A 20,628-nucleotide genomic window follows, 5' to 3' on the forward strand; every position below is an offset into this window, starting at 1 on the left:
CTGCGCGTCCGGAGCCTGTGCTCCGCAACGGGAGTAGGCCACAGCAGTGAGAGGCCCGCGTACCGCAAACAAAACAAAACAAACAAACAAACAAAAAGTGTCTGGGCTATAATCTGAATTAATTGAAACTGTATTTCTATGAGTGGGCCAAATACCACTAGTTTTAAAAAGCTCTCCAGTAATTCTGAAGCACACTAAAGGATGAGAACCACTGCTGACCATGGAGCTAAATTTACACTGAATTATAATAAAGGTGGTATCTTAATACAGTATTTTATCCATTTCATCATGGCTCATGTAAAGCCTAAAGCTATCAATTTAAGGCAAAATTTCTGCATACTACAAATCTGGAACTCTTATAGAAAAAACACCCAATAGATATTTTACAATAGCTGCCAATAAATTTGTCCTTCAATTTCAGGCAAATATTAGCCTTCCCTTAATTAAATACTCATATGATAAGAAGCAAGTGTTTGAAGAAAAATTTAGTCTCCACCAAGAAACAACTGACACAATAATGTAAAAACTAACTACAGTTTCATGAGGCATAAGTTTGCAAACCTCATAGACTACCTCGATTCTATTTCTTTTTTTTAACTTTGTTGAAGTATAGTTTATTTACAGTATATTAGTTTCAGGTATACAACATAGGGATTCAAGATTCCTATAGATTATACTCCATTTAAAGTTATTATAAAATATTGACTATGGGGCTTCCCTGGTGGCGCAGTGGTTGACAGTCTGCCTGCCAATGCAGGGGACACGGGTTCGAACCCTGGTCTGGGAAGATCCCACATGCCGCAGAGCAACTAGGCCCGTGAGCCACAACTACCGAGCCTGCGCGTCTGGAACGTGTGCTCCACAACAAGAGAGGCCGCGATAGTGAGAGGCCCGCGCACCGCGATGAAGAGTGGCCCCCGCTTGCCGCAACTAGAGAAAGCCCTCGCACAGAAACGAAGACCCGACACAGCCAAAAATTAATTAATTAATTAATTTTAAATATATATATATTTAGACTATATTCCCTATGCTGTACAGTATATCCTTGTAGCTTATTTTATATATAGTTGTACCTCTTACTCCCCTCCCCCTATCTTGCCCCTCCCTGGCTTCCTTGCCCCACTGGTAACCACTAGTTTGTTCTCTGTATCTATGAGTCTGTTTCTGTTTTGTTACATACATTCCATTGTTTCAACTTTATGAACTTTACAATTTTAAGACGGCTTTTCACAATTAGATCATTATTTTCATGTATGGAGTGAGGTATTAGGTAATGTGTGAGGCGTTAAAATAACTTGTTTTCTATATGCAAACCACTTGTCCCAACGCCATTTGCTGAATAATCCTACAAGGATTAGTAATCCTTCTCTTAACACACATCAAGGCCACACAGAAATCTGAATCTGGTTCTGGTATCTTTATTGAGTCCCAATGAAGATACCACTTTATTGTGTTTACTCCGTTAAACCACAGTTATAATTATTATAGTTTAAGAAATAAATCTAGATATTTCGAAGGCCTAGTCCCCACCTCCTTCTTTTTCTTTTTCAGAATTTTGTGAACAATTTGTAGAACACCACTTTTCCATACAGAGTTTTAGAATCCCAAAAAATTATTTGGGAGTGTTACTGGAATTATTATATTGAATATATAAACTAATTTGAAAGGGAATTGGAGTATTTCTGATAATGATACTTCACAGACACTAACCAGATATATCTTGTCATGTTTCATATTTTCTTTTTGCCAGTAAAATACCATATATTTGGGGGTATGTTTATTTATAGGATTCTTTTAGAATTTTTGCTACTGTTAATTGGATTTTTAATTAACCTTGCTTTGGTATTACTGACATATAGCAATACTCTTAATCATATGTGGTGACCTTACGCCAAGTGTCCTTGCTGGTATCTCTTATTATTTCTAGTTGTCTGTAGTATCTCTTCAATCTACTACGGAGACAAGTATATCATCCTGAGTAACGACAAATTTGCCTTTCTTTCCAATTGTTCCTCTTTAATTTATTTTTCTTTTCTGATTGCATTGGTTAGGACATCTAAGACAGTGCTGAACAGTAAAAGTGAGAGTAAGAATCCTTGTCCTGCTATTGACTGTACCGGGAATGCTTTTAATGTTTCACCATTAAATATAATGATACTTGTAGGTTTCTGTAGGATAGCCTAGATCTGCTTACTGACGTTCTACTTTGTTCCTAATTTGCTTACAATTTTTACCATAAATTACTATTGAATTTTATTAAATATATATCTATTGATGAGATGATCCATATGGCTTTTCCCCTTTAAACATAAAAAATTAACTTTCAGATCTTTAACCATCCTTCCATTCCAATACATGTTATTTGGACATAACTATTTTTAAGACACTTTTAGATTACATCTTTTAGTCTTTTATTTGATATTTTTACCTCTATTCTGAAAAATGATCTTTTGTATTCTTTCCTGTTTTTTCTACTCTCCCACTTATAATATTTTTTATCTCCAATGCTGCTAGAATAATCTTAATAAAATAAAAATCTAAGTATCCTATCCCCGTACTGAATACCCGGCAGTGGCTCCCCATGCTTCCTACACTAAATGCCAACAGTATGTCGACCAAGACCCCCTAGTCTGCCTCCTTTTTACCTCTTCAGTCCTCCTGATCAATGCATACCACCCGCATCTCTATACTCCCGTCAGCTGATGTGCTTAAAATGCACTGAACAACTTCATGCTTTTGTCACCTCAATGCTTTATTCATACTACTCCCCTGGCTAGAATGCCTTTATCCTGATCCATGTGTCAGGAAAACCATCTTCAAGTTTTATGGCTCAGCCCCAGACTGTCTCTAGGAATTCATTACTGACATTTTGGGAGAAATTTTAACTATTCTCTTCTGTCCATACACACCATATAGAGTTCCACTGCAGCATCTGTTATAGCTTATAACTCCAACTGCTTTACCACTGTATCAAGTATCACATTTTTTTCATCTTTGTACTGGCAATATCTAGCACTAAGTATGCTGTCTAGCAAATAACAAGTTTAAAATTGCTTGATGAATGGATTATATAGACAGACTGTACAAGTTCTGATTTTTAAGACCATTCCTAGACATCTTTTGAGCAACCTTGCTCTTAATTCTAGCCTATTCCTGATAATATCTTCTAACTATAAAAGCCATAGCTAATCAGTTTATTCCTAAGAAAACATATGACTACACTGTGCATTGGTTTTGAAAAATAAGCGCTGATTTGATCGAAGTTTGCATTATACTCACAAATCTACAGTTTCCTGTATGATAGACTTAAAAAAAATTAAGACTAAAGATTTGGTAAGACAAACTAACTTTCATAGTTTGTGTGTGTGTGTGTGTGTGTGTGCACGTGCACACACGTGCTCACGTGTGTTTATATGTATTGAGTATTATCTCTTCGTCTGACATGTTGTTATACTATTTTAATATATTCCATCATTTATTCTTCAACAACTCCAGGTAGTACACAGTGTTATTATCAGCGTTATTATTGTGCCTACAGATAACAAAATACAATCACTGAAGCTTAGGGAGTTTAGATCACCTTTCCAAAGAAGTGAGTCTAGGAACTGAAAACAGACTTTTCTAAATCAAAAAATGCAAAGAAAGTGCCATGACTTTGCCAGGGAAGGTTGATTTGTTCAGATTCACTTAGAAATTAATGAATTGGAGAATACAAAATTCTTTTCAAGTTGATTTAAAAAGTAAAATAACTTAACCTTTTATTCCACCATTAACCCATCTGGGAAGAGTCTAAACTTTGTAATTCTATGCCTCCAAAGAGGCATGCTACTATATCATAGTAGAATTTAACACCAAAAAATTAATTACTCCCCAAATCTACCTTTCCCTAGAAAAATAAAATAACTATAGCTCCTCTCAAGATAACACTGTCAGGTGCAAAATGTTCTGAGTCTTTGTTGAAAATTAAACCTGAGTATTTGCTGTAACTGTAGCAAGTTCAATGAACTTCTTGTTATCGCTGGGTATGTTTATCTACTAACCCAAGCAATGGTACCCAACAACTTGGCAATTAATCATTTTAAAATTAAAAGATTAGGTCCACTGAAAGCCTAATTACGAAAACTAGAAAAAAAAAAAAAGAAGTGCAAATAATTTCTAGCTTAGTTCACAAATAAACCTTTGAAAGGAATGCTTAATTAACTCTATGGTGTTGTTCTCCAAGAAAAGAACATATTCATTTTCCCTAGGAAATTAAACTTTTTGTAGTTAGATATTCAAAGACTAAAGAAACTTAATTGAGATTCTTAAAAGATAGTAAGTAGGACTTGTTACTATGACTCCAAAAACCAGCATGCAGCTTGATCAGCATCCACTGCAATCACTGGAAGGAAATGGCTATTTTAGTTCTTAGTTTTACTTCTAAAGATGTAGGGATCAAAACTGAAATTTGACCTAGAAGCTGTCATGGTTCTAAAGATGCTTGACAAAAGGTTTGGCAAGTGTTAATAAGAATAGGGAAACAACAACCAACAAAGCAGTCAGATTTCTCAAACTTTCAGGACAATAAAGTGCAGCAAACCAGCCAAGAGCCTAAGAGCCAAAGATTATACCCAATGTACCGTGATGGGCATGCTCATTGCTCTAACTTGTTGTCAATGATCAAAGACTAGATGTTTTCTCATACTAAACACCCAAAAAATAAACAGTGAGCTACAGCCACTGGGACAGAAGAAGAAAGCCAGTGACCGAGAAAACAGAAGGACTGGCTGGACTTGAGAGCAAACAGCTACTTGCACCTCGATTCTGTAGTCCATGCAGGACCTGGAAGACCAGAGGCATGCCTGCTGGAGCTATTGAGCAATCAGGGGTAGACAGACACTCCCTGTACACATCGGAATCTAGAGATTCACCTGCCTGTAGCAGCACATATTAATTTAAGAAACCTTCAGTGGAAAATGAAAAGACATCATTACAGATATCCAATTAGTTTTTTTTTTTAATTCACCTATCCAGAATGCATTGTTTTAATTATACGGTGTTTTATTTTAATTACGTTGCTTTGGGTCAGTCCCTTACATAGAAGACGGCGCGGGGGGACTGAATGAGTCTTTCAACCCCAAGGATATAGCCTTCTTCAAATATTCATCATTTGGAACTTTAAAAGCCAAGCAAAAGCAAGAAACAGAAAAAAAAAACAGAGTGGCAAAAAAGAAGGGAAACAGAAGGGAGCCCCAAAATTAGGGAGACCTACAAGTAAGAATGTGAAATCTAAGGTGTTAAGAAAAAGGGTCTTTCTTCTTTGCCCTTCATCTCAAATCATGCATATTAAATATAAAAAATAGGAAAAAGGAGAAAATATTGTATAATGCTAAATAATTGGGGATAAAAAAACTGTCGGTACTCTGTCATTATCAATACTTAACTATATCGCATTCTTTGATACCTAAAGTTTCAAATTTCTAATTTTTCAACCTAGCTTGAATAGTATAATTGTCCATTGTTATAATCTGTAATTAAATATGTAGAATTAAGTTATTTCATTTGTAATTAAGTGGATGGCTTTACATCTCTGAGTCAAATTTTATAAATTTCTGATTATATCACACAGTCAAAGGAAATTTGATCTTAAGAGCTTGTTTGAAGGTTCTATTTAGACAGCGAGTGAAGCCAATTGCATAACCTTAGTAAAATACTCTTTCATCCGGAAAGTTTGTCATCTTGCACAGTTTCCAGGGAGGACCACGTAGGTAGCAGGAAGTAACAGAACATCCCTCTGGACAAGTAGATCAACACAGCAATCCTGAATCCCTGGGTTGACAGGAGTCATGCCAGATCGCCCTCTTATTTAATAACTTGGGATTTGATATATACAGTTAATTGGCAATTGCCTGAACTGTGAATATTTTCGGTTTATTTATGCTCATCCTTGATGGCTTCTTCCTCTCTTTCATCAGAATACAATTTCTTCTGGTTGGTATTTCAACAGACAAAAAGATAGTTTTTCTTTTCATCATCTCTCACATTTCCTTCCTTTCTGCTTCATCTGTAACAAAATCTGCTAATTTCTTTATCACTCCCTGGCTGAGATGCTACAACTTCATGATCATGCACTAGAACCGTTTTCTCAGTCCTTGCATGAAGGCTTCCTCCTATCTGTGCTGCAATAATCCAGGCTCTGGGACAAAAGATCAAAGGAGTTAAGGAGATTTGCAACAGAGTGGTCGGGGCTCTGGGCCATGCCTGAGAGAAGGGAAATAACGATGGGCTGAAGCAGAGGGAAAGCAAATGAGGCTGTCAGGGCTCTAGTAGGCCAGTGAGAAGGGTCAGAGTTGGAGAAACAGAGTGAGAGCACAGAGGTTGATGCTGTGACTAGCAGACCCTACTCTGCCCACCGCCGGGCACCATTCCCATGTGTTCTACCCGACAGGAAGCCCTCGGGGCACATAGAGTGCGATGGGAATCACACCCTCTGGTGTTGTGCAATGTTACTGATGCTCTAAGCATGACACTGGTTTTAATTTACATAGTCAGCAAATCCCACTTAAGGACAGAATCCAGGGGTGAGTTGGGAGAGCCAGGGTTGAGGGCGGTACGGGGATGGAAATGACTAGTCTTGAAAGGGATGCCCACGTGGGCCAACACGCTGGTAAGATCTGGGGGAACAGAGTAAGAGGACAAAAGAGCTGAGGGCGTAGTCTATACATGAACAGGACTGGCAGGAATATGCATGCAGAGGCCAACTAGAAACTGAAGTAGACAGAGAGCCTGAACGGCAGAGGCAGACTTCTACTAGGGTGGCACCCCATGGCCCAGTCCAGAGGTCACGGAGAGTGGAAAGGTCAGGAGCCTTCATGCAAGGCAGCTGGAGGGGAAGCAGATTCAGGTGGGCCCCAGGGCACATTCACCCCACCTCTATGGCTTTTCACCTCTGCTCCTCCTGGGCTACACCCACCTACTCCCACCCTACCTTTTGACAGATTCACAGAAAGTCCAGGTTCTCTTCAAGGTCCCTTATTCAGAAAACCTCCCTGATCACTGCAGCTTCCACTGGTCTCTTCCATTCTGGACCAATAGCTTTTTTTAGCAATTATTATATTAGTCTAGATCTCCATTATCTAATTTTATCAAATAGTTTTCTGTGTGTGGGTGAGTTTTTTATCTCCCAATTAATACATAAATCCTTTTGGAGCAGAAATTATAGTCTGCATCCTTCACTGTTATTATGTGTAGAAGGGCAGGCATGTGGTTGATCCTTAAGAAATACTTGTTCAGGGCTTCCCTAGTGGCGCAGTGGTTGAGAATCCGCCTGCCAGTGCAGGGGACATGGGTTCGAGCCCTAGTCCGGGAAGATCCCACATGCCGCGGAGCAACTAAGCCCGTGCGTCACAACTACTGAGCCTGCACTCTAGAGCCCGTGAGCCACAGCTACTGAGCCCACGAGCCACAACTACTGAAGCCCATGCGCCCAGAGCCCATGCTCCGCAGCAAGAGAAGCCACCACAGTGAGAAGCCCGCGCATGGCAACGAGTGGCCCCCGTTGGCCGCAACTAGAGAAAGCCCACACGCAGCAACAAAGACCCAATGCAGCCAAAAATAAATTAATTAAATTTAAAAAAAAAAGAAATACTTGTTCAGTCAAATCAATATTAAAATATACTTAAGGGACTTCCCTGGCAGTCCAGTAGATAAGACTCCGTGCTTCCACTGCAGGGGGCACGGGTTCAATCGCTGGTCGGACAACTAAGACTGCATTCTGAGCAGCAGAGCCAAAGAAAAGAAAAGAAAATACATTTAAGAGTCTGCTTGTTTTGGGAGGAGTACTCTTTTCTAATTTAGTTTTTCACTTTCTTACATTTTTTCAGCTTTAATGAGGTGTAACTGACAAACAAAATTGTATATATGTAAAGTACACAACATGACGACATATGCATACATTGTGAACAATGACCACAATTAAGTTCATTAACACATCCATCACGTCACATAGTTAGCTCTCTATTACGGTGAGAAGCTTCAGATCTACTCTCTAATAACTTCAAGTATATACTACACCGTCTTATTTTACTATGGAAGTGTTGGTGGCCTTAGGTACAATGATTCTGCCACAACGATGACTTTAATATGATTCAATGAGATATATGAGCTTTCATTGGTATTTTTAATTTTTTTTTACCTCCTTTGAGAGTATCACTCTACCTCCCAGTTTATTTAAACAGGATGTATTTATCATGTTACGTAAAGGGACGTTTATTAAGGTAATTGCTGTGAAATGACTAATAACACTAATTTTTCTAGTGATCACTACTTCATTTATACCTAAGGAACCAATTACTTACAAATGATGCACTTATATTAATAGTTGCTCTGGATTTTTCTTCTCTAGAGACTTGTCTCCCTGAGTTTACTTTCTCATCTATAATTAACAAACAAAATTGTACTCTTCTTTGTAAATCTTCCTTTAGGAAGGAAAGAATGTGTAAAACAGTGACAATAATGGGTCTTTGTCACACATATATGTAGCACCTCATAATGAATTTTTGTCCTTGTTGTACTATCTAGTAGAAAAACTGACACAGGGCTGCAGAAAACTCCCTTCATACCCGATGTCTGTTACCTGCGCTTCAAATCTAGGCTGAAGTAGACAGCTGACTTATCTCAATAGAAAATGTCTACTAAAATAAATATTACTGCGTATTTAGTATTCAGCATTTTTTGAAAACGCAATTCCATTTCAGCATTTCCCTTTTACATAGTTTTTCTACTAAAAGAAAATATTACACCCAGATGGAATTAGCCAGCAGTGAGTTATATTTTATCTTTATATTTTACACTTTATTTTATATTCTCATATGTCACCTCCTTCTTTATGCCCCAATATTTCTTTTTTAAATAGTGTCTGTTTGGGACTCATAGACTAGGACATAACCATGGTGCTACTTTTCACCAGCAGAGAACGTTGCTGATGGTTAAAAAACCAGTTCTAACACTTGCAAGATGATTCCTTTTTAATCACAGGACACTACTGTGTACTCACACACATAAAAATTAAATCAAAGAAAATGCAGGAACAAGAACCACCCCCCACCACACACACACACACACACACACACACACACACATATAGCCACATACTTCAAAAGTTCAGGATCCTACCAGGATAAGGAATACAAACCTACATGTTAAAATAGATCAACCAGTTCCCTCACTTATTAATGATATATTAATAATGATATATAATGAATTCTATGTGAGCAATGTAGCCTAACGAAGCCTGAGGTAATTTCTGGAAATACGTATGCCTGGTGTTTTATTTTGTTTCAGCTGTTCCTTTATCCTCACTTGGTAAGTATAAAAACATCTACGTACGGCCATGAAGAAAGAAAACTACCAAAATCTTGTGGCTGAAGCCTCAAGAGTCTTCTTTGTTACAAAGTCTAGGTTGAAGCCACAAAGAAATGAGTAAGGACAGATCTGCTTGCCGTTTGAGAACCACTGCAATGAAACTATCCTCATGGATATGTTGTATTTATTTTTTGCTTGTTTATCAGCTTATGGGCATTTAGAGCTGAATGGAATCCTATGGGCCACTTAAGCCAAATCCTTCATTTGTACCTGAGGAAAAAGGGAACACAGATGGATAACAGCAGAGCTGGGACAAGAACCACACAGAAATCAGCAGATTTCTGGTCTAGGGAATATTTAACCACATTAAGCTTCATCTCTGTTGCTTCGTTTAACTGTTTGAAATAGATCATAAATTTATCTGTATATTCTTAGTATTAAAGGTATAAACATCCTCTATAAATGAAATATGAGAAAAATAAACACAATATGTTTGTCAAAACAGACAAGTCACAGCATCTTTACTGGACTTATTATAACACGATTTAAAACAATCAAGAAGCATGGTCTTTCATTTAAAAAAAAAAAAAAAAATCCTGGGCTTCCCTGGTGGCACAGTGGTTAAGAATGCACCTGCCAATGCAGGGGACACGGGTTCAAGCCCTGGTCCGGGAAGATCCCACATGCCGCGGAGCAACTAAGCCCGTGCACCACAACTACTGAGCCCATGCATCTAGAGCCTGCGAGCCACAACTACTGAGCCTGCGAGCCACAACTACTGAAGCCCGCGCACCTAGAGCCCATGCTCTGCAACAAGAGAAGCCACCGCAAGGAGAAGCCCGTGCACCACAACGAAGAGTAGCCCCCACTCACCGCAACTAAAGAAAGCCCGTGCGCAGTAATGAAGACCCAATGCAGCCAAAAATACATAAAGTTTAAAAAAAATCCTCAAATGGCATCATTTTTATAGACAAAATATATATAATTTTTTACTTTAAAAACCCTGTTTAAGTAATACCAAATAGTTCCTGTGATTAATCGCTCCGTACTACGTTGCCCAGGGATCCTGACATTCCAAGGCATCAGTGGTTTATGGCTCTCCCTGAGGTCACTCCCCTTTTCTTAAAATATGAAGGAATTCTTGCAGTTCTTCTCTACCTGATAAAAATCTTCTTTTGACCCTGGATCCACCCAAATCCTTTCTTTCTCTCTCTCTCCTTCCTCTCCCCCCTTCTTCCTTCCGTCCTCCCTCTTCTTTTTAGTCCTTGAAATCTGCTCCGTGAGAGCAGGTTTGTATCTTCACCCCTTTATTAAAAGTACTGTAACTTCAATGGGCTTATATCAACGAAAAATCCGTCGATGCAAAAGGAATGTCATTCCTCTATTCTTCCTTCTGTTGGGCTAGATGCTGCAGGTTCCTGGTTTCTCAAAACGCTGTCCTCCTTGGACTCTCCTGCAGTCGAACTAACTCTGTCTCGTCTGTTTTCAGAGGATTCTTCTAGGGCTGTTTGCCTTCATGTTTCCCATCTCATTGGGGCCTTTGGCCCGGTGCTGAAACCCTCCCAGGACCACAGCCCTAACCCTGTCATTCCACAGTTCTGCCTTCTTTCCTGTCTCCTGCCATGACTAACTCTAAATACAGTTTTCATCAGTAAGAGTCAAATGCTGTATTTCTGTAACTTTCTACTAAGTTAGTGAGGTAAACAGTGTTAGACAAACAGCTTAAGGGTGAGAGTGTTTGCTGTGTTTATGCCAATTAACTGGAAGGTGCCGTCTTCAGAACCTGGACGTGACCTCAAATAATGGGGGAGAAAATACACATTCACCATTAAGCGTCACAGATGTAGAAGTAAGGCACTGACAGTGCACAGAAAAGGCAGACTTGCGTTAGATGCAGTGCTTACCAAATTCCAGGCACTTGTACCCCACAGTCACGGTTTTTACCATACCAGATTCTCCTAGCAATGTGTAAAAACAGAATACTTTACTCAGCACTTATTACATTCGAAGTTTTTTCAAATACCCCTCTTTTTTTCTAGAAGCATCCCTGTAAGATAAATATTGTTGGTTTTATCCCCACCAATTATAAACTGAAGCCCAGAAGGTTGAGTGACAAAAGTGCCCAAGTTCCGTGGCTAATTAGTGGATAAATTAGGATAAAAATTTACTGAAATACTTATATTTTAACTACTTCTACAGACCAAAATTGCCTCCAGGTATATGGTTTGTCCCATATTTAAGTATCATCATTATCCTCCTTTACTTGGTATTTTAAAACACAATTTACATTTTTACTAAAATATATTTTAAATGAAACTTTGAATCTCTACCTTAAATAGAAAGTCAGTATTTCTTATTTTAAAAACAATGATTACCAAAGGCTCAAAGTCTAGGTCCTGCCCTCTCTTTATTAAAAAGGGGAACTCTCTGAAATATCATTGATACTCTTTAAGTATCCGACCTTTTTTGACTTGAGTACCATTTTACCTCTCAGTTTATTTAAACCTGGATGCCTGTGTTATGTAAAGGGAGATCTGTTAAGGTAATTGCTGTGAAATGAATATAACCAATAACACTAAATTAGGATTTCTTTTTGACTTAATCAAAAGAATTGAAAGAATATTGAGAAGAGCATAACTTTAACATTCAACTTTATTTAATGCCATGTCCTTGAACAACCGAAAATGGAAAGGTGGTGTAACATAGAGCCTCTGGAGCCAGAGGGCCTCAGTTCAGAATCCCTCTTGACTGTTTACTAGTGAGGTTGCCTTGAGTAAATTATTTAAACCTCTCTGCGTAAAAATGAAGACGGTGATAATAACACACATCACAGGATTGTGTGGAAGACTAAACTACTAAGTACTTACAAAGCATTGTAAATAGTGCACGGCACATATTAAATAGTGTAGAAGTATTTGTGAAATATATAAAATAAAAATACCGGGGTCTTCCCTGGTGGCACAGTGGTTCAGACTCTGCGCTTCCAGTGCAGGGGTCCCAGGTTCGATCCCTGCTCAGGGAAGTAGATCCCACATGCATGCCGCAATTAAGAGTTTGCCTGCCACAACTAAGGAGCCCGCCTGCCGCAACTAAGACCCGGCACAACCAAAGAAATAAATAAATATTAAAAAATAAAAAGAAGCATTATCATAACTCATTTGTCGAACATTTAAAAAAAAATACTTTGCATTTCACTAGCATATATCCCACGCTTTGGAAAACACTAAGCTGGGTAGATAGTGGACATTTTTCATGCAGGAAATATATTTAAGTTGAGAATAGTTTTGCATTTCCACTGGGGAATAAAGGACGTGCCACAGAGTAATAAAAACGAGCATGATCAAATAGTTGGAGGTAAGAAAAGGCTGAGGGCGAGTAGATGAAATTAATTTGTAGTTTCTTTCGGTTAAGGGATAAAATGCACGAGCGCTAATAGCAGGAAATGAAGTTGGGGAGGACAGCGACACGATTAAGAGCTGTGCTCGAGTGGGGTGTCTTGATCATCACATGGGGGTGATTAGGAGGAGACCAAAGCGGGGAAGTAACTGGCACTGAAAAGACCACTAAGGTCCAGGCTGGAGCGGGTGAGGGGCTGGCGGAAAGCAACTGCAATGACACGGGACAAGAGAGTGTGGACGGCCAGAGGGCTAATGACGTTTGCTCAACAAGGCCAGGTCTATTCGAGTCATCAAGAAAAAGAAAGAGGAGGAAGACGGCAAAGGAAGAGAAGAGGGAACCAGTCAGATCCCGGCAGGAGGAACTCCGTTTTGCAGGCGTTGAGGCTGAAGCACTAGAGGGGCGGCTGTGGGGAGACAGCCGACACTGGAGCCCAGGGACACGGCTTCGGGAGTTATGCGCACATAAGTTACACTTGGAACCATGAGACGGGAAATCATTAGTAATTTTCAGAGGGAGAGTTTCAGTAAACTCTGGAGAGCATCACCCCATCCTAAGGCTAAGAAGTGACTGGTAAGGAAGGAAAGGGCAACTAGACAGAGACTTCATCAGGTTAAGTCTCGACAGGACACAAGTGATGAGTAGCAGCCAGCTTGATGGGGGACAGCGGCTTTCCGGAAGAGCCAATTCCCGAAGCGTGTCCTAGGCTTCATCCTCAACACTGGTTGAACCACACGTTAGAACTGAAGGTCCACCGGTCAAGCCCAAACCTTCTGAATTTGAATCTTGGCAGTGGGACCCAGCAATTAGTATTGAACATATTCTCTAAGTTATTCTATTTAGACAATAAACGTGGAGATTCTAGAAAAAGAAGTCTTACAGAAACAGCAAGAGATCTTTATTGTGCTATCATTATACAGTTTGGGTAGATCTCGTACCTTGTAGAGAAGGTAGTGAGTGACTATTCTGACAGGTCATCTTAACAAACTAAAGAAGAATTTAACTCCATGTCATAGTACCTTCTGAACTCCTCAGGCATTATTCCGGTTCCATTGGTTATATAGGTCAGGCCTTTATTTCTTGTTGAGATGTGGGTTTTGTTTGTCTGCCACATCATGACTACTGTGCACCAAGTATGTGGCTTCATATTATCTACCCTCATTTCCTCACCTCTTGTCAAACAGTTGAAAATAGAATGACCTCAAATCAGTCAGGTTGAAACAGAATCTAATTCTTTTTTAAGGCCTCTAAGTTTCTAGGTTGAAACTAATTCCGTCCCTGACTTTAAACCCATCTCATTTACCCTAATTTTTCTTTGTTTTTCGACTGTCTAGGAGAAAGACCTATATTTTTGTATCATAAATGACAGCTCTGACTCTTTCCCGTTAAAAATAATAAAATGAGATTTACATTTCAAGTTTTAATGTTTAATTTAGAAACATATCTTTCAAAAAGTAAGTACAGTTAAGACTACACTTACTTTTAGTTGCACCATACCAATTCCAATTATGTATTTTGTACAGTTAACACGTTTTTGAAAAATAAAGCAAGCTTCTGAACAGTTAGTTCACTACAAAACATTTAGTTTATTGTGACAAGAGGATATTGAATAAAGGATTTATGCTAATTGACCTACCTTCCAATTTATAACATAAACTCAAATTTAAGTAAAATAAACAGTAATTTACAATAGCCTTAGAAACTTCAAATTTAAATTAAAATAAGAAATATTAGTTGATTGTATTTGAAATTATTCTGAGTAGAGCTTATCCCGGCATTTTACTAACACATTTCCACCCAGGCATGAATTTCCACTCAAATGTTTCACTGTGAAACTTTAGTGTGACTATCTGGACTCCTTCATAGTTCTAACTAAAGTTTCAATGCTTTACCATATGTGTTTCAGAAAACTTGTATCAGATTTTCAGTTGTAAACCTGAGGATGTCTCTACTGTGAAACACACTTACATCTCTTTTAGGAACGAGATCAAGTAGCTGCCTACCTCAGTTCCTTCCCTCCTTCTCTCCTGCAATCAGGAAGAAGGGGGTCTAATGCCCCTCCTCTTGAATTTGACTGTCCTGAATGATTTTTGTGACCATTAGAATACAGCTGAAGTGATGTTTGGGGACCTAAGATGTTCTAGGTTATAAGAGGCCTTGCAGCTTCTGCCGGGTTTTTCTTGGAACACTTTTCTAGGGCTGTTCCCTCTTGGAACCCAGCCACCATGTTGTGAAAAGTCCAAGCCACTTGGAGGCAACCCCACCTGAAGTCCCAGCCAACAGCCAGCATGTTGTCAGCTACAGGTGGGAGCTACTTCAGACGACCAGCCCAATCAAGTCTTCAGATGCTTGAACGCCCAGCAGATACACAACTGCAAGGCAGGAGACCTCAAATGAGAACCGCTCAGCAGTCAGTCCAAAGAGCCATGACAGATAATAACAAACTGTTGTTTTAATTAACTAGTTATGGAGACAATTGTTATGCAGCGAAGATAACCAGAATATTAATCTTTCTCTGCTCAGGTTCAGACTATCAGACGTTTATAATTTTTTAGGGAATATAACATACTAGAGGCCAACTGACCCTTAAAAAGTTTTGCCCAGTAGTCTAGCATCTTTAACATGTTCTTGATTTGTTTAGTGGAAATAGCTCGAGCTTATCTTTTTACATGTTTTTTTCCTCTAAGTGTTACTAAATCAAGATCTGAGCTACATAAATGTACAGAATCATGCCCAACCCCTCATCAAACAGAAGAGGAAACAGGATCCCCAAGATCTGCATAATCCACCCAAAGATTATCATTTGCTTCTCCTACTTCCTATCTTGGCTCTTTGTACCTTGTTGACAACTGCCTCTAGGGGTCATATTTTCCTGAAAAAAAAAGTGTGAGTTCAAGACAATACCATGTCTCATTATTCTTGGCCTAAGTTTGCAAATAATTTTACAGATCCTTAACTAAGTCCATTTTTACTGAAATTGAATGACAGCAAAATATTTCTGTCTGATGTTCTCCTCTTGTCAAAATTTCTGGACTCCTAGATCTATCACTGAATGTTAAAGATGTCACACTTCACTGTTCTAATTTTAGGGCATTGATACACATTATGTAGTTGATGTTTCTCTTCCAGCGAACAGTGCTTATCCTCCTTCCCTTTTCCCTCAGCCCACCTCCCTATACTCCTGCCTCCAAACAGATAATTCATATATTATATGGATTTACCTCTCACCAAAGACTGGTGACCTTCTAACTTTTATTTTCCTTCTTGTTCTTGCCCTCTGATTAATTTCTCACTGTATGTTTCCAATCTACTAACATTTGTCTTTAGATGTCTAGCCATCACCTTTGAACTAACACTTCAAAAACGAAATTAATCTTCTGTTTAAAGCATCCAGAAAATAAACCATCTGTTTTATCCTTTAAATAATCTATCAAGGGACCTACTATATCCCCAATCCTCAAGGTTTCAAGTCTCCAGGAAATACCTCTTATTCATTCTCTTCTTTACTAATTTCCTAATTTTATAGACTTTTCATTAGAAATATCATTCATCTATCTTTTTTCCCCTCCATTTCCACTATCGCCACTCTTCCACTAGGACTGAACTAGGCATGTACCGTATCATTTCAGGATTACTGTGACAACTGGTTCTGTCCTCTCCAATTTATCCTGTGTCTTAAACAACACTGCTCAATTCATCTTCCTTAAACACTAATTTCATTACAATTCTTCTTTGCTCAAGAACATTCCATGATTCTCTATTTCCTCTTACATAAATTCTAAATTCCTCTGGTTGCTTTTGAAGGCTCTCCAAAATCAAGTCCCATCCTGTCAACCCAGGTCCATGTCTTACTGCTCCGCTCCCCCAAATTCCTTCCTGCTTTGGGTTAGGGGCCCATTATTCTATCTAGAACACCTCTTCCCGAATCCTTCACATCCATCCAAATACCACCAGGTTCAATACCACTCCCTCCATGAAATTTTCCATGATAATATCTAAATAATGAACTAAATAATGTCCAACATCACCTTTTAAATTATTTATTTATTTATTTATGGCTGTGTTGGGTTTCGTTTCTGTGTGAGGGCTTTCTCTAGTTGCGGCAAGTGGGGACCACTCTTCATCACGGTGCGCGGGCCTCTCACTATTGTGGCCTGTCTTGTTGCGGAGCACAAGCTCCAGACACGCAGGCTCAGTAATTGTGGCTTACGGGCCCAGTTGCTCCGCGGCATGTGGGATCTTCCCAGACCAGGGCTCGAACCCGTGTTGCCTGCATTAGCAGGCAGATTCTCAACCACTGCGCCACCAGGGAAGCCCCAACATCACCTTTTAGATAAAACAAAGAACTACGTAGTGACGTGGTTAGAGGAGAAATATAAAATATCCCCCCACCCATCTCACACTGGAGCCTGGAATTACATAATTAGAGACCATGTGGGTTAAAGTTAACCTTGCAGCTAAAATGTAAATATTCTTAGCAAGGAGTCAGTCCTGCATTTTTTCAGTATGAAATGCTTCATCATATCCTTTCTGGAGAGCAAAATTTAGGTGCAGAGGGAAAGCCTGTTGCATACCTAGATTAGCTGAAGGCATCACTGAGGAAAGAAAATACATAAAAGGAAGGAAGCAAGGGATCCCAAAATCTCAATTTGCCTACTTCGCAAATAACTTTTTTTTTTGAGGATTAGCCTTGTGCATTATAAATAACTATCAATTATTCAGAATATTTGATTAACCAATTACTCTCATTCTTCCACGATGCTAGGGTATGGATTTCTTCTTCTGAGTCAAGCAAGAATTGATTGCTATATTCACTCCCATAGCACCATCTTCCTTTTTTCAAATGATAAATTTCAGTTGTCATGACACCAGAAAAAGATGGATTCAGCTTGCTGGCATAGTCAGGCATTCTGCTACACTGCTTTCCCCTTTATCCTAGCAATTTGGACTCCAATGCTAAACCCTCACCCCCTACTACCTCTAAATAAAAGAAGTTCTAAGTAATGTGTTTTTCACAAGTAAATGAAAAGAAGAAGAGAGAGATGACCTTAAGTGACCAAGTGTTTTCTCTCTAGTTTCTGGACAGATTTCCTTCCTTCTTTCTCTCATCGGCCCCCCTCGGCTCCTTCCTTGGCTTTCATATTTGTGGACTGCGCGTCTGGGTCACTGTCCTGAGTGCTGGCCTCATGCTCTCACCCTAGAGCCACCCACTTGTTCCTTTCTCTACTTCCCTGACCTCTGGGTTCTCACCTGCTTCCTCTACCCACTCTCTCCTACTAGCCATCTGACCCCTACACGAGTTTTTAGTGACCTTGATTACAGTAGGAAAAGGTAGTCCACTCCCGGCAGAAAAAGGAAGAGACAAATTTTAGGTATCTGTCCGTTTACAGGTAGGACAGAGAAGTCTTCAAGCTCAGGATTAGCAGAAGAGCTCTGGTGCTGACTCCACCCCCTGTCCCGGAGAACACTCTCCTGTAACCTGGGATCGTGTGTAATTTACCCGAGGACATTGAGGTAAAAGCCAAGACCAACTGTTTTCATTATAGTTTGGAAATGCAACCTAGAGAAATAATTAACTGCAAAATTATGTGTACTTTACCCCTTGATAGATAGTCCACTCAAGCTTACGGTTACAAGGCAAAAATGTCATTCTTTCTAGAGATTTTATGTTGGATCCAAATAGCATCTTAAAGTTTTTAGTAAAATGAATGGGTTACGTAAGTCAATTACTTTGGTTTTCCATTTATGAGAGCTTTTTCCCTCTATGTGCTATTCTAACAAGAGTTTATATGCCCATGTATTTAGAAAGGCAAGAAGGGAGGGAGGGAGGGAGGGAGGGAGGGAGGGAGGGAGGGAGGGAGGAAGGAAGGAAGGAAGGAAGGAAGGAAGGAAGGAAGGAAGGAAGGAAGGAAGGAAGAGCCTGAAACTCATTCTGCCATACTTGGGAAGATGTTTTATCTTTCCTTTTTAACTTGAAAATATTCCTTCCGTTTCAGAAAACTTTTAAAGACAGTTCTTCCTGCAGATCATCTGCAATACTATTTTATTCAAAGGCCCTAAAAATGGGTCTTTCTAAAACTTCTCCAGAATCACGCAAGAGACTATACATGTCTTGACCACAATTAACATTCACAAGCAAAAATGTCCTCGGCTCTCTCTTTTTTCCTTTCTTCCAAGTTGGCCAGCGTCTATGAACTGCACCGATTAGCAGTCAAAGCGTCCCCTAACCCTCGAGCCTGTGGGAACTTAGGAATTTCCACCCGAGCACGTCAATCCCAAAGGCCTCCTGTACCCTGGAAGAAATCCCTGACAACAAAGGACAAGCGAGAAGCCGGGGGAGGGGCGTAACGCGCTCGGACGCGAAGAAACGAGAACGCTGGCGTCGACTAGCCAGCCGGGCTGCCGGTGGGTCGCTGATCCGTAACCGTGAGCGGCGGCACGGCCGGGCTCTCTCCGGCCTCCGGGACGGGCCGCGCCGCCTCTGCAGGGCGCGTGACGCCTGCTCTCCGGACCCCGCGCCCTGCTCGGCTCCCAAGCCTTCTCGTGGGACGCCGCCTCCTCGGGCTCCGCTCGGTCCGACGGGTTCACACCCGGTCCCCCTCCGCCCACCCACATTCCCCGGGCCGTTGCAGCCCCAGCCGCTCAGCTCTGAAGCGGGCGGACCCCGTCTAGAAACTTGAGCGGAGCGGCGCGCGCCCCAGCGCCCGGGGACCTGGGCCGGGACGGACAGCCCGCGTCCCTCGCCACCCGCCCAGCTCTGCTGGAGGCAGGTTGGCCTTCAGCCTCCACGTCAAGCCTTTTGTGCCGCGGTGGCGGCCCGCTGAGGCGCGGGCTGGAAAGGGTCCCCAACTCGCCTCGTCCCAGCGCCTTCCCGCACGCAAACCTGGGCGAATGGAAAGTGCACGACGTCGCCACTCCTCGAGCCCCGTCTCAACTTGCTCGCCGAACCGCACACTGAAACGTGGCACACGTGGGGACAGCCACCCCGCCCCCCGACTCTCCTTATCCGACCCCGGGCCGCTCACGCGCGGCGACCCCCGGGCCGCGCCCCTCCCCCGGCGCCCGGGAAAAGTCCACAGACGGACGGGGGAAGCGAGGAGGGACGCAGTCCGGGGCCGACCGACACCCACTTTCTTCCCGCCACACCCGCCCCCGAGGCCAAGGCTCACTCACCCATGGCGCCGCGTCCGCCTTCCCTGCGGCCCCTCCGGAGCGCAAGCGGCCGGCGCAGCCCGGGGCCAAGGGCTCCGCGCGCCTCCCCTGCTCCGCGCGCCGCGGCGAGTGACGGCCTCGCCCCTCCCAGCCTCGCCGGCTCCCGGGGCTCCCGGCTCCGTGGCTGCCGCGCAGACCCCTCCCTCTTCCCACCTGCGCCGCGGGTGACTGGCTGTGGCCTCGCGGTTCCCGCCGCGCCCCCCTCCACGGGCCCCCTCCCCTCCCCTTCCCTCCCTGCTCAGGCCCGGGCGAGCCACGTGCAAACGCCCTTCCCCGCCCCCCATACGTTAAACACACATTACACACCCGCACCGTCTCAGCGCCCCACGGACCACCGGGTAGCGAAGATAATCATCCCCAATGTGGAGACCAGGAAAGATCCTTCCAGAAGAGTTTGATGGGATGATTTCTACATTCCCTAAAATCTTCTCTTGTTTTCAGTATTCCAGTTTTGCCCTTAATAACAACATTAAGGCATTAGGAAGAGAAAACTCTCCCTTAAATTTATGTCTCTCTTCTTTCTTCTCTGTTGAATAAATGTTTCTGTAACCTGGTAAAGCTATAAAGTCCTAAAAGACACACACACACACACACACACACACACACACACACACACACCATCATATGCAGAAGTCACTTGGAAAATAAATGACTCAGTGCAAGAAGCAGTAGGTAGTG

The 20,628-nt window shown here is 41.4% G+C and overlaps 1 protein-coding gene across 2 annotated transcripts in view; it reads right to left on the reverse strand.

The window, feature by feature from the left end:
- Positions 1-20,035, reverse strand: part of GPM6A (glycoprotein M6A) — a 251,978-nt gene extending 231,943 nt beyond the window's left edge. For both annotated transcript variants that reach the window (XM_029226405.1, XM_029226406.1), the window contains exon 1: positions 19,912-20,035. In XM_029226405.1, coding sequence (XP_029082238.1) covers positions 19,912-19,915 — 4 coding nt within the window. In that variant the 5' untranslated portion in view covers positions 19,916-20,035. The remainder of the gene's footprint in view (positions 1-19,911) is intronic.
- Between the last annotated feature and the right edge of the window lie 593 nt (positions 20,036-20,628).

The sequence above is a fragment of the Monodon monoceros genome, unplaced genomic scaffold, assembly GCF_005190385.1.
Source record: "Monodon monoceros isolate NGI ecotype Baffin Bay Population unplaced genomic scaffold, NGI_Narwhal_1 Super_Scaffold_17, whole genome shotgun sequence".
In the NCBI taxonomy this organism is placed as follows: Eukaryota; Metazoa; Chordata; class Mammalia; order Artiodactyla; family Monodontidae; genus Monodon; species Monodon monoceros.